Source organism: Prunus persica, chromosome G2 (assembly GCF_000346465.2).
Source record: "Prunus persica cultivar Lovell chromosome G2, Prunus_persica_NCBIv2, whole genome shotgun sequence".
Taxonomy (NCBI): Eukaryota; Viridiplantae; Streptophyta; class Magnoliopsida; order Rosales; family Rosaceae; genus Prunus; species Prunus persica.
In genome coordinates, this window is record NC_034010.1 from 8,751,920 (window position 1) to 8,766,591 (window position 14,672).

The 14,672-nt window shown below is 33.5% G+C and overlaps 1 protein-coding gene across 1 annotated transcript; it reads right to left on the bottom strand.

The window, feature by feature from the left end:
* Positions 4,681-5,076, bottom strand: LOC18787724. Its single transcript, XM_020557211.1, has one exon. It carries the CDS (start codon positions 5,074-5,076, stop codon positions 4,681-4,683), a length of 396 nt encoding a protein of 131 aa, XP_020412800.1.

Sequence of the window (14,672 nt, forward strand, 5' to 3'; positions counted from 1 at the left end):
GACTAGTTAATGATTTATACTCTCAGTCATCCATTAGATATGTCAGTGAATTAAATATTTTTGTTTTAAAATTGTGTTGTACATACGATGTAAATGAATGAAAATTTAGCTTCCATGCATTTTCAGTCACATATCTTTGAAACCAAACTGCCAGTGTCCATCTAGACACTATGAAGTGGCTCTTCTAAGAGTCACAACAGTCACACCTCTCACCCTGTTTTAGAACTAGAACGTAGAGATTGTTGATACATTTGACAAATTAAAAATACATTTTGTAAAAAGGCGCCCTACAATTTTACTAAACCAGAGTCTTTACTTGACTACACATGGTATTTTTATCTTTAGGTGATCTATATTTTCTAATTCATGGTTTACTTCTTCTTTTGGTTTGGAGTGCCCCTTCCTTAGCCCATGATCTGATCACTATATTTTAAGAGATAAAATTTAGTAAACCACGAGTCTTGACCGGTTTCGACTTTTTCTACCGCAAACTTACTTGCATTAGACATTATGTTTGCTTATCTGTGTGTAGGCATTCAATTTAATCTGAATTGCATTAATTATTTTTTTAATTTTATGTGCTACTAAGATATACTGATTAAATCCTATTTTCCCGACAAATTTAACTTAGACAAGAGGAGATCTTGTTACAGTCTTTTTAAGTTAAATTTGTCGGGAAAATAGGATTTAATTGGTAATTTAACTTAAAGGTTATTAATAATTATTTTTTGGGTAATTGTATCTTTTGTACAATTAAATCCCCTAAAATGAAAAATTAGTATATAGTGATAAATAAATAAAACCTTAATAATAAACATATGGTAAATGGCCTATTTTCTTTCCATTTTCCCCTTTTGTTTGCAACCCTATAAACCCCGACCCGGACCTCCGTTGTCCTCTGCCACCATTAGCCACGCCACCCACTGACCACCATCTCCGACCATCCCCACCACATAATGTCATGTGACATCATTTTCATTTAATTTAATTAAAAAATAATAATATGCAACTTATAAGACATGAACCCATGACCTCAACTTTACAGAAGGTGGCACTTAACCACACAAAGCTAGGCTTTACTTTATTCTTATTAAGGCCTTCTGCCTTTATATATAGATGTTTAGTTTTTTTTAGTATTTATATTATATTCTTGACCATCAACTTAAATATTTTTTTTTATGTCTACACAAATAATCATTTTCTATTATCAAATTGGATGACAACTTAAATAGTTGTTACCAAATAAAAAAATAGTTGTTCACTAATTAATTTTTTTATTTTTAAAGATAAACGTAAAAAAAATTACACATTGTGCGCTGTTTCTAAAAATACTAATACTAGAGTAAAAAATAAGGGAGACTTTGGAAAACCTAAATTTACTAAAAAATAATTGGACATTGCATTGTTGTTTCTATTTTACAAGCCTAAAAATACAAATATAAGAGTAAGAAAAAAAAAATGCACATTACGTTGCAGTTTCTATTTTCTAAACCTAAACAATACCAATAGATGTTGTGGTGGTTTAATTTTTTTTTTCCGACATATAAGTTGCACATGATGCGCTCTCTATTTCTTATGTTTACCTTTGGCAGATTATAGTGTGATTAGGCAGACTCGAACTACAAAGGCACACATAAAGTGATAAGGAAATAAAGCTTCCAAGTGACAAGTTCCGTATAATATGTGACAATTAACTTGTTAATTTCAGTGTGTTAAATTTTGAATGTAATTTGCAAAGTAGTTTCAATATGATTTTTCTAGATCGTTCATATTTGTATCTAATTGTTCTATTTAGTGGATGTTGAGTTTCAATTTGTTATTTTGACATTATTTATTTTTAATTGTCCAGGATGCTTTTTTACTTTTATTTTTTTATATTATTAATATTGTTTTTGACGGCTACAAGGCGTCAACAAAGAACACGTAAGTGTCAGGAATTATAATTCTTGATGGAAACAAAGGTTCACTGATAGTTTTTTGATTGGTTTGTGACGCTTTTTAGTTGTCAACGCACATTCCTTGACGACTAATAACCCGTCAAGTTTGAGGGTACCTTTTATTGACACTGGCACTCTTGACGCTTCTTGACCAGTCAAGAAATGGTTATGTTGACCCTTTTTAGCTGTCAACAAAGTGTGTTTTTCTTGTAGTGAATATATGAGGTAAGCTTATATTCTATAATCCTAAAAATATCAATATAATAGTAACATAAAAACACACAATGCGTTGCAATATCTATTTTATAAAACTAAAAAAATACAAATGCAATTTCTATTATATAAGCCTAAAAATGCCAATATTAGAATAACTTTAAAATACACATTATTATAGTTTCTATTTCTATAGAATTGGTTTTTGTTTTTGTTGACATCATTGATATATACATTGTTTTGTTATAGAGTAGTAGTTTATTGTTGTTGTTGTTTTTTTTTTTTTTTACATAATTGATATGTACATTTTCTATTATATAAACCTAAAAAAATACCAATATAATATAAATAAGGGTTCAAAACTTATAAATTTTTGTAACTTTAAATTGATCTATTAATGTATAACTCTAGAGCATCAGGAATTTGGTACAACTCGTGCTTGAATCGGTGTTGAAATGAATAAATTTTTTTTTTAAAGAAACCTTTGACTGTTAATATAAATATTATGTAATTGTAATAATATCATAAAAACAAGGTTTGCGTAGTAATTTGTGATTGAGGCTTCCTCCTTCAGGGTCAAGGTTCGAGTCCCTTCAAGTACACAAAATTTTCTATTTTTTAAGGGTGAATAAAGGCTAGTGGTGGGGTAGCGACAACTAGCCGGCAATGGGTCATCAGACATGTGGCATAGAGTGATTGACTTCAAATAAATTTCTTAAAATATAGAAGGATTGGCAATGCGTGTAATTTTGAGGTTTTTTATATTAAATTATTGTAAAATTGGATAGTATATTTTAGACATTAGCTTAGCCAAGTTGACTATAACATATGCGCTCCTTACTCTGCACCCAAGTTCGAATCCCCAAAATGATGGGATTGATAGTGAAAGGACTCCAAAATGATAGGATTAGTAAAGTTACTCGTTTGACTAATTATTTTGTTAATGGGAATTGATTAATTAATTTCTTATATATGAACATTTTTTTTTTGGCTCTTCAGTTAAAAAGATGGAATTGAATTTGCTGGCCCACTCTTTTTTATAATTTTTTTTTATAACCCTTTCACTCTCATAAAAAAAAAAAAAAAAAAACCCTAACTACAGCCACTCGCCGCTTTTCTCACCTTTGTCTTCTTCCTTTTTTTTTCCGTTAGTTAATTCACTCGCTACTTACAATCAATCACTTGAATTGTCACTTTATCTGATAATCCGCTTGTGGCTTACAATCAATCATTCCACTTGTTTCACAACAAGCATCCATTAACTCTTTGATGGATATGACATCCTTTAGGTGATCTAGGATGTCCCACAAGTTTACCTTTCAAACTATAAAGTTCTAAACTTTATAACAATTTCAATCTCATTACCGTTCAATTGGACTTATCAAATATTTTGTTATCCTTGGGGTTACGACGTAAGGAGGAATTTTGATGACTTATCATAAAAGATTTATACTTTATTATCCTTTGTGATAAAGATCATCGATTGAGATATCTTGTAAAGAAAACTCTTTATCTCTTAAGAGGTATCTTGTTTAAGCATTAACCCTTCATAACAATTAAAAAAGTGTTGATGCCCTCTAAATGATTTCCCTTTTCTTTGCTTTCTTGAAATCCTAAATCTCTTGGATTTCAGACTTAGTAAAGTCCAACCGTGAGCGATCAATGGTGAATGCTATAAAAAGACAATGGATACCATTCCATTCATTATCTTATACAACTCATGTGATCTCCATTCTAGTTCATAAATTAGATTGTTTGGATTTCTCAATTTCTAGATGCAACTCATAGGTAAGAATTGGAACCTTTAAAGAACCACACATTGCTTATCCTATGAATATTATCTTGATTGTGAAATCTAAACCTTTTAGAAATCAATCTTGTATTAGATTTATCATATCTCAATATTCTAAACAATTAATGTAAGAACAATTTCATACATTCGTCTCATAAAGCATATAGATATCAAACTTCATATTACCATAACACGAATAGTCATATATAAAGCAAACTAGTGGTTATGTCATACAATCCATAAAACTATCTTCTAAAACATGAAGATAGCAAGTAAGTTCTTTATACATGCCAAAAACCAAATAAACTAAATAAGCTCATAAGTTCTAAAGATATCCATAAACAAATAAAGGCTTTCTTGACGATTCCGAATCCGAGCAATCTTCATCTCTATGAGCTTACTACTTGTTCTTAGTCTATGCAACAACATGACCTACAATAGATCATTGTTTATTAGACTCAAGTAAGGTATAAATATTTGCTTAGAACTTTAGTGACAGATTAAACTATACCTTCAGCTCAGTTGTCCTTCAAGTTAGCTAAGGAAGCTCGACAATTCCTTTTCCAGTGTCCGTCTTTCCGACAATAGAAACACTATCCTTTCACCTCTTTTCCTTCTTCCTGTTTCTTCTTGACGCCTCCCTTGGGTTTGAGTTTAGGGTTCCGTTTCTTCTTCTTGCTAACATTGAATTTGTCTTTACCCTTATTATTGGGCTTAGCAGAAGAAGTTGAACCCTTCTCAAAAACAGCAATGGTCCCATCCGTCTTTCTCTCTTGAAGGTCTTTTAGCATTCACACACATGTTCAGCAACTCTGAGAGAGGGTGCTCTATCTTCCCCATGTTGTAGTTCATAACAAAATGGGAGAAGGAATCAGAAAGGGACTCAAGGAAGATGTTGGTGGCCAAGTTGCGGTCTGGTGGACTATTAAGACTTTCCAACTGCTCAGTGAGTCCTATCATCTTCAATCTATGTTGGTGGACTAGGGCTCCCTTAACCATCTTGGTCTTCAAAAGCTCACATACGGCGCTGAAGCGTCTGTTGCGTGTACCTTTTCTATAAAGCTCTTGGAGATGGGATATCATGTCAGCAGCATACATCATATGCTCATGCTGTTTCTGGAGCTCCTCATTCATCTAAGCCAAAATGTAGCACTTGGCCTGACAGTCATCATCCACGTGCTTGTCATACTTAGCACATACTTCCTGAGAAGCATCTTCAGCAGGGGGCTCTATGTCAGAAGCTTGCTCTAGTACATACACAATCTTCTCGATAGTCATGAATATTTTGAGATTACGGTACCATGTTGGAAAATTATGTCCCTCTAGACAATATTTGTCTAGGAGTTTGGCAAATGCGTTCCCAGACATATCTACAAATACATATAGCTGAGTGTTAAATTGATTTTAGATTTACCATTGACTCGGGTCTTTAAGTCAAAAGGTAACCCCTACTATTTTTGGCAAATTCTCATATCCCTCAAGATGGAATATGAGATTTTTGGCTAAAACTCTTAGTGGGATAGGAGGCTCCCTATTATCTGGATCACCGCACCATAATAGGATCTAAGGATACTTCGAATAATAAAGAGAAGGCACGCTTGCCTCTTCATATCTTGATGTGATTACCCATTCATTTGGCCTCTAGCAAATGTGAACCCCCAAATGTTATGGTGAAGTCCCATTTTACTAGTTAAGTCTTAGCTTACCATGCTTCCTTAGTGTAGGAATCAAACGTGAAACTTCATCATATTAGAATGTTGGCCTATACTTTTTCCTACCTTTGCAACATCAAATGGATGAAATGGATCCCTCCTAAACATGCGTTGTTGCTGTCAACTTCCCCATGTTTGAGGCAAGCCTTCACAAGTGTCATGCTCATTTGGAATCCGTCATGGTGGAAGGCCACGCAAAGGACATCAAGAATGTCTTTTGTTTATCGACTTAATGTTATCAATTGATTGAGGGAGTTTTGGGTCACATTTTTTATCTTGTTAAACACTTTAATCGTTTTGACAACATATTGTCCTAGGACAACTATTACTCCATTTAAACATATTTATAGTTACACTATACTCCCACTATTTTGTTTCAAAAACTCAAATCAATTTCATAAAACTATTTTATCTTGAAAATAGGAATATGTGTCACTATTAACGAAATACATTTTGCATTTCTTAAGTATGGTTAAATAGTGGTTAAATAGTTGTCTATAGGCTCATGGATGATTATGGACTTTTCATTTTCAATTCAACATCGAGCCAAGATGTTGAATCTAGGTCTTTGGTGGGTGATTGATTTTATTACGCATTTTAACTTCTTTAAAACATTCATGGTTGAAGGGCATTGGACCCAAGACTATTATCAAAGTCTCTAACTAATCTTCTTTCTCCTTTGTCTCCTTGGGCTTCGTTCTTCCTAATCTCTATAGAAGACTCAAGTCTCAATGGACCTTGAGGGAATTGTGGGGGATAGAAACTACATAAGAGAATGAGAGAGGAGAAGCATGCAAGCTTCTATTTAATTTACAAACCAATTGCTAATTTAAGCAACCTCAAAAACAAAATTAGTTACAATCCATCCATTCAATCAAAACCCATTCATCTAATGAATTAATGCCCAATCACATAGCTCAATTTGATTTTTGGGGCCTTAAGTCCATAATCATCCTTATTCCAATCATTTAATCAAATTAAACAATAAAGGATATGATACATTAAACAATTGAGACTTTAGAACCTATAGGCTTATTTATAATGGAACATTTAAATCAAAAATAAAATTTTAATGTTTCACCAAAAAGACAAAAACAGTTTTGTTTTTAGTGTATTAGGGAAAATTTGCAATTTCAAAAGTTATGGGCCAAAATCAAAAATACTACATTTTTAATTTGGACCCAACATTTTTGTGTTATTGCATGAAGACCCAAAATGGGTCTCCCTAAGGTGTCTGCCGAAATTTGCAAGGGGAGGGGAGGTTTTGTATGTGTGGTCTCACTTGTCATGATATTCCAAATTGTATCCATAAAGCATCTTTATTCTCATTGGCCAATTTCAAAAGATGAAATGGCAATGGGAGACACAAGGTACAACCATATGGCCCTTGTCACAAAATGTTTTTGAGTAACATATGTAACCATCATATCTCATACAATTCCATGAATTAAAAAGCAATATTCTCTAGGGATCAACAAGATCTTTTCATGAAAAGCTCAAGAACATAAAAAACATTCTTATTCTTTCAAAACCTTTTTATAAAATCATATAAAATCCTAAAATCTTGGGAAAATCTTATTTGTGTTTAGAATTTCAAGACAAACACAACAATTATATTAGATAAGCATGAAAAACGCACAAGACCAAAAAGCCCAATGATGCAACCACCCCCTTCTCCATTTTGAAAAATCTCGTTCATGCAACATCCAAAATTCCAAGTATCAAGCATACATGTGAGTCAATCATGAAAGATATGACATGTTATAACATTTATAACCATGAAACTAAGCCCATATTCTTTCTAAGACTCAAAAGGGTGCACCTTTTCATATTCGTCACTCGCCAACAGTAAAAAAAATTCGAATTCGTGCGCTGACGCCATCCAGCCTTCAATGCTGACGTCACATCCCTTAGGCAGGAGAACGGGCTGATTTTGCCTTGGGCCTTAACTAGGTTGGTGGTCCCCACGCTTTGCCCTGGCTGCATTTGTGTGCTGAAAGAGCCTTCGTTGACCTAGGCCCCCTCTTGCCCGGGTGGGGGCGCAGTGCTGGGAATGCTCTTAGATATCTTAATGGGTTATGTGCACCTAGGCTATTGCAAAGCCCAATTTATTCATTATTTTTTGCATTTTGCATTTTTTATTGGTATTTACATAGGTATGTGTCTTTTAAAGGTATGTAGAACCTCAAAGGGAAAAGTCTATCATTTCCATTTTTTTCATATTCGTGCATGTTTTTTTATTTTTTTATACTCGAAAACCCTCAATACTTAAAGCCATGACATCTTCTCGTTAGAACATAGTAAACTATACCTAACACACTTTTTCAATGATATATACAGTTATTGGCATGCCAATACTTACGTCAAGCACTTCGCAGTTGAAACACAAAATAAATGCAACTAACACACATGTTATATCTATTCTTTACTATTTCAAAAAGTTGTCAATGGGTTGGTTATTACCACCTTTTGTAGAAAATTCACATCACAAATTTTAATTTCTTAGACTAAAGCTGTGTTGAATTTAATTTGGCTGACGACTAATGCAGTCCATATAACGATGCTCTATCAATTAGAATTCATAAACTAGCAATCTCGTTCAATGACTTTGATTGATGAATATTCAGTCATTCAACAAATTGCTTGGACATTTGAAATATATGTAAGCAAGTAAAGTGGCCATGGCCAATAAAGAAAGAAGAGGCAAAAAACTAATACAGCCTAGAAGAACAACCACACAGAGAACTATGAGATGACCTAAGATTATATTCCCTCCAAAGTCGATCAACCAGATCCTTATTTCTATAAGCACCAAATCATCCTTATTTCCGTTCTGGTTTTTGGTAAACAACAGTTATATGTTGTTGTTGCTGGTAGTCCGCACACTCAACGACAACCTGGAGCGCCTGGCGGATTTATACATTTGTATAGTCTAAGGTCAATAATCTTCATCTTCGAAAACTTCGAAAACTCCGTATGATCTCTCTCTGCAATGAGAATACAAAACTTTATTAATAACTAATCATGCAAAATAATTGATCGATGTACACATACATATACACGGCTCTCTAAAGAGTGGTTTCTTTTGTTTTCAGAAAATGGGAATCCCTTGTGACGCCTTGAATAATCTAAACTATTTTTAGTCTCTATATAACTATTTGGGAAAGAGACTAACTGGTTTCTGAAAATTGGGAAACTCTGGCAAACACGACTTTGGATGAGAACAACAGCAATAGGATGAAGAGACTCATGTAAACAGCGTTGGCCTTGGGAACCATTTTTTATGATAGCCAGGTATAAGTTCTCCTCCTCCCTTCTAAATCCCACACCCCCACCTTATATTATATATAATGCCAGTAAACACCACACAGGGAAAATAAAGTCAAAGTCTTTGCGTGTTTCACAAGCCAAGGTCAAGGGATTTCGGAACAGTGGATCCGCTCCCTCGATATTAGCCTTGCAACCTAAATTCATGAACTCGGTCTTTCATCAAATAGTTTAATCGGGGTGATCCCAAAGGACTTTGAGAGATCGACTACTTTCTTTGGTGAATTTGAAGTTGAATGGCAATCAACTTTGGCGTCCTATAGCCATATGCATTTGGATAATTAATTGATATTGAATATTTTGATGTTAATGAATATACGTTCACAACTTTGTCCTAAATAAAATATAACAGATAATGAATGGTTCAATTACTAATATCACTGAGGCCTTTTATGATAAAACTCCATATCTATTAGACTCTGTAGGTGGTTAAGTTAATGTTGCTAGTAGTAGGTCATTGATCTGTCTCTCTGAAATTTGATATTAGAGCAGGTTGATTTACTAGGCCTCAATCACTGGGCTTTTATCCTTATTCTTATTCAATATATGGTGTTTACATAATGGGCTTGAATGTTTACCCTTACCCAATACACGATTTTGGGCTTGAATATTTGACTCCGATGTGACCTTGGCTCCGCTCTGATACCATTTTAAATTTCAGAGAGAATTTCAAAGAGACGGGTAGTAGCCCACTACTAACAACATCAATATTATCCCTAATTTAATCACCTACATTTTCTAGTAGGTGTGAGTTTTATCACAACGGCTCTTAGTGTTTTTAAGAGTGGTATCATTCATTATATGTTGTATTTCATTCAGTCAAATTTTTGATATGGAACTTAATATTCTTCATCAAACTGTACTAAGAACATATTAATGTGTTGTATTTTCAGGATAACACCAAAATGGTTAGACCATATTATATAATTCATTACCACCTCTGACGAAAAATTCACATCCCAAATTTTTATTTCTTGTAATAAAGCTTGTGCTGAATTGTTTTTGGCTGACGGCTGACGGCTGACGCAGTCCATATGCAATCCATGCATTTGAAAATCTTAACGTTCAATGAGCTGAATTGATGAATTCAGTCATTATTCAATTGCTTGGACATTTGAAATATGGAAAAGTACTAACACATGCGACTACTTAATATGTCCTCTGGATTGGACATTTGAATATGTTCCACTCAACTATATATTGTATTTAATTTAAGTTTCCGATGTGATGTTTTACTTCTTCAACATCGAGAAACAAAGACAGTTAAAAACAACATTGAGAAACAAATAATTTTCATGAAGAAACCTACGATAACCCTAAAACCAAGCCTCTCTAGTGGAGTGGCACTAAAAAAAAAGGTGGCACCTTCTTTGCTCTTTTTTAGTGACTAAAACTTTTAGTAACTCTCATAACAATCACCAAAATTGGTGACAAAATAGTAATTGTTGCCACTTTTTTTTTTGTAGTGTTGGTGGGGGGTGGAGGTGGAGTAGATCTAATACGGCTTTTTGGTTTCTTCTTTTTCTTCTGGTGTTGTAGGTTGTCGGGTTAATTTTTCAACCACTTTTTGGATGGTATTGTTTGATGTAGATTGCCGATGGGATCAGAAAACTTCTACAGTTTACTTCTTTTTTTCTTTTTTTCGGTAAAGATCATGAGGTGACCCGAAGGGTGGGATTAATTCCTGCTCAGGGATCGGCTTGCCCCTGGCCACAAAGTGCTTCCAACAAGTTTCGAGCCATTGAGGCACTAGGTAGCTCATCAGCCGCACCACACCTTGTGGTTATCTTCTTCTTTTTTTCTTTTGCATGTTTTTCAAATTTTTTTATAAAATTTTACTTAGGGGTAAGGTTGGAAGAAAAGTCCAACTTTGAAAAAAAAAATTTAATTTTCTTCTTGAAAAGGACACGTGGCAGATTTTGTGTAGAAATATCACCAACTGACGTGGTGATATATACCTTATCACTCTATAATTTCTCCAACCTTTGGCCCTATAGCTTTGAGTAGAGGTATACAATATGATTTTGATTTTGGTTGGGTTCGTCTGTATCGGTTTAACTAAAGATGGTAGAAATCCTCAACGAGTTTGGTCCCCGGTCCTCATGGGGGGCTATTTCGAGGGAAGATCGGGTACGGGGATTCCCCCAATGTTAACGATAAGGAAGCAAATTTGCATCTTCCTTAATGTTGTTTGAATCACTCATCATTTTCTGAACCTCCATTTATTTGAGGACTTAAAGCCAATTAACCTGCTTATAGTGTGAAGACAGTGTTTTGGTCAAAGTTGTGTGCTTGACTGACAAAGATGAATTTGTCACTTTTGGGTGGAGAACAAAAAGGTTGCGACTATCATCTCATAATTGTCTTCAATTGCGTCAGACACTACTACATTTTACATTTTGCGCGACGAAGAGAATTTCGTCATGCAAAATACATTGTAGTCGTACAATTTTAACGCGACAGAAACTTCATCGCGCAGAATCCGTCGCGCAAAGATCGTGAAGAAAGACTTTGCGTGACCAAATTTTTTCATTGGTCGCGCAAAGTGACTTTGCGGGACGAAAAAATATTGGTCGTGCAAAGTAACTTTGCGCGACGAAAAAATATTGGTCGCACAAAACTTTGCGCGACGAAAAAATATTGGTCTTACAAAACTTTGCGCGATGAAATTGGTCGCGCAAAGGTTTGCGCGACGAAAAATATTTGTTGCGCAAAGTTTTGCGCGACGAAACACATTGGTCGCGTAAAGGTTTGCGCGACGAAACGCATTAGTCGCGCAAAGGTTTGCGTGACGAAAAATATTTGTCGCGCAAAGTCTCAAAAAAATTTATAAAAAATAAAAAATTCTCGCGTCCTATTTTTGGTACCCGCCTACATTTTTAGAGTTTTGCGCGATGAATACTAACGTCGCGCAAATATTTGCGCGACTAAATATTTTTTGTGTTTTTAAATTTTTTTAATTAAAATAAACTAATTTAATAGTTTGCTCTACAAAATATTTTGTCGCGCAAGGTTTTTGACTTTCTGTTTTATTATTTCTTTAATATTAATTTATTTATATTAGTTTATTCAAATTTTTACTTTTTAAATTTAATTTAATTGTAAGATTTTTTTTTTAAATCACTTTAATTTAAGTTGATATTAATTTTTTCGAATTTTTACTTTTTAAATTTAATTTAATTGTAAGATTTTTCTTAATTACTTTAATTTAAATTGACATATTCAAAATAAAATTACATATGAAAAATAGTGATCAAATTATCCAATAAATATATATATAATATTCAAAATGTACACATAAATTAACAAAGTACAATAATAAAATCCTAATACAAGAGTATTGTGGTGGTAGTGGTGGATGATATGTTTTGGTAGCTTCCTAATCCTCAACTTTAGCCATCAAAGTCTTGATGATTACCTACAAAAAAATAAATATGGTCAAATAACAACAACAAGAAAAAAAAGAATGCATAATCTCCCCTAAAATTGTTATACCACAAATCCAACCCAAACTCCAATCTCTCCCCTTTACTCAACCCCAAACCCCACACAAACTCAAAACTAACTCCAAAAACACATATTAATGAAAAAAATTTAAAATTTGGAGAGAATATACCTTTTGGCAAGATTGAGAGTGAGTGAGAATGAGAGGGAGAAGTGAGTGTGAGAGAATTAGATAAGATAGTGATAGAGAGATGAGAGAGTGAGAGATAGTAAAAAGATAGATGAGAGAGTGAGTGAGAGTGAGAGATAGTGAAGAGAGATATGAGAGATAGTGAAGAGAGATATGAGAGATTAAGTGAGAGGAGTGAGTGTGAGAGAAAAGGTGGAATTTGGGGAGAGGGAAAGAGAGAGGAGAGGTAAGAGTAGAGAAACACATTGAGAAAATGGTGGAGGAGTTATTTTGGTTTTAAAAATCGTATCACTTTGCGCGACGAAAAATATTGTTGGTCGCGCAAAGTCTTGCGCGACGAAACATATTGGTCTCGCAAAGTTTTGCTCGACGAATATAGGAATATTGGTTGCACAAAGTCTAAAAAAATTATTTTTTTTAAAAAAAATTTCCCGCATCCCATTTTTGGTTCCCGCCAAAATTTAACTTTGCGCGACGAAAAACACATATTGGTCGCGCAAAGTATAAAAAAAATTATTTTTTTATAAAAAAAATTCCCGCATCCCATTTTTCGTACCGCCAAAATTTAACTTTGCGCGACGAATATAGGAATATTGGTCGCGCAAAGTCTAAAAAAAATTCCCACATCCCATTTTTGGTACCCGCCAAAATTTTTAAATTTTTGCGCGACGAAAAGTACATATTGGTCACGCAAAGTCTAAAACAATTATATAAAATAAGTCCCGCGTCCCATTTTTGGTACCCGCCCAAATTTTTGCGCGACGAAAAATATATATTGGTCGCGCAAAGTTTTGAGCGACAAAAAATATTGGTCGCGCAAAGTCTAAAGTTTTTTTTTTATTTTAAAAACCCGCGTCCCATTTTTGTTACTCGCACAAATTTTTTGAGTTTTGCACCACGAACTGTTGGTCGCGCAAACTTTTAAGAGCCGAAAAATTGGTTCGTAGCACAATATTTATAAAAATAATTGTTTTGAATAAGAAAAAATTAAAAAGAAATTATTTTGTGATTTAAAATATAATTAAGGTGAAAGCTACTTAATAAATGTATATACTATTCAATTTCTTAAGTGTTATACGTACAAAATAAATAAATTTAAAACTACTTAATAAATAAATAAATATATATATATATACGCACACACCATTCAACGATCCAACCGTAAGACTTGTTTGTATATACTTCAAGATCGTATACCCCAAAAATCGCAAAAAACAAATATTCAGAGATCTAGTAACGCGACAAAACTTTTCGATAGTTATAAATGAAAAATCACGATTTAACGGTTATTTTAACTCCGATTTTGATGATTTTTTTACAGGTACACTCCTTGACCCTATATGAATACAATGACTGAATTTGATCTTCAATTTAAAACATTTGCACTAGTGGATACCACAAAATCTTATGTTATATTAACGAAAGTATAAATAAACTCTTAATTGTTAGTGAATATATTGTTTTGATGGCATATGCATTCTACGAAACTAGTTTCAACGATCCAACCGTCAAACTTGTTTTTTTATACTTCGAGATCATATACGCCAAAAATCGGAAAAAATAAACATTCAGAGATCAAGTAAAGGGACAAAACTTTTCAACAGTTATAAATGAAAAATCATGATTTAACAGTTATTTTAACTCTGATTTTGATGATTTTTTACAGCTACACTCCTTGACCCTATATGAATACAATGACTGAATTTGATCTTCAATTTAAAATATTTACACTAGTGGATACCACAAAATCTTATGTTATATTTAACGAAAATATAAATAAACTCTTAATTGTTAGTGAATATATTATTTTGATGGCATACACATTCTACGAAACTAGTTTTAACAATCCAACCGCCAAACTTGTTTGTTTATACTTCGAGATCATGTACGCCAAAAATCGGAAAAAATAAGCATTCATAGATCAAGTAACGGGACAAAACTTTTCGACGGTTATAAATGAAAAATCATGATTTAACGGTTATTTTAACTCCGATGTTGATGATTTTTTACAGCTACACTCCTTGACCCTATATGAATACAATGACTGAATTTGATCT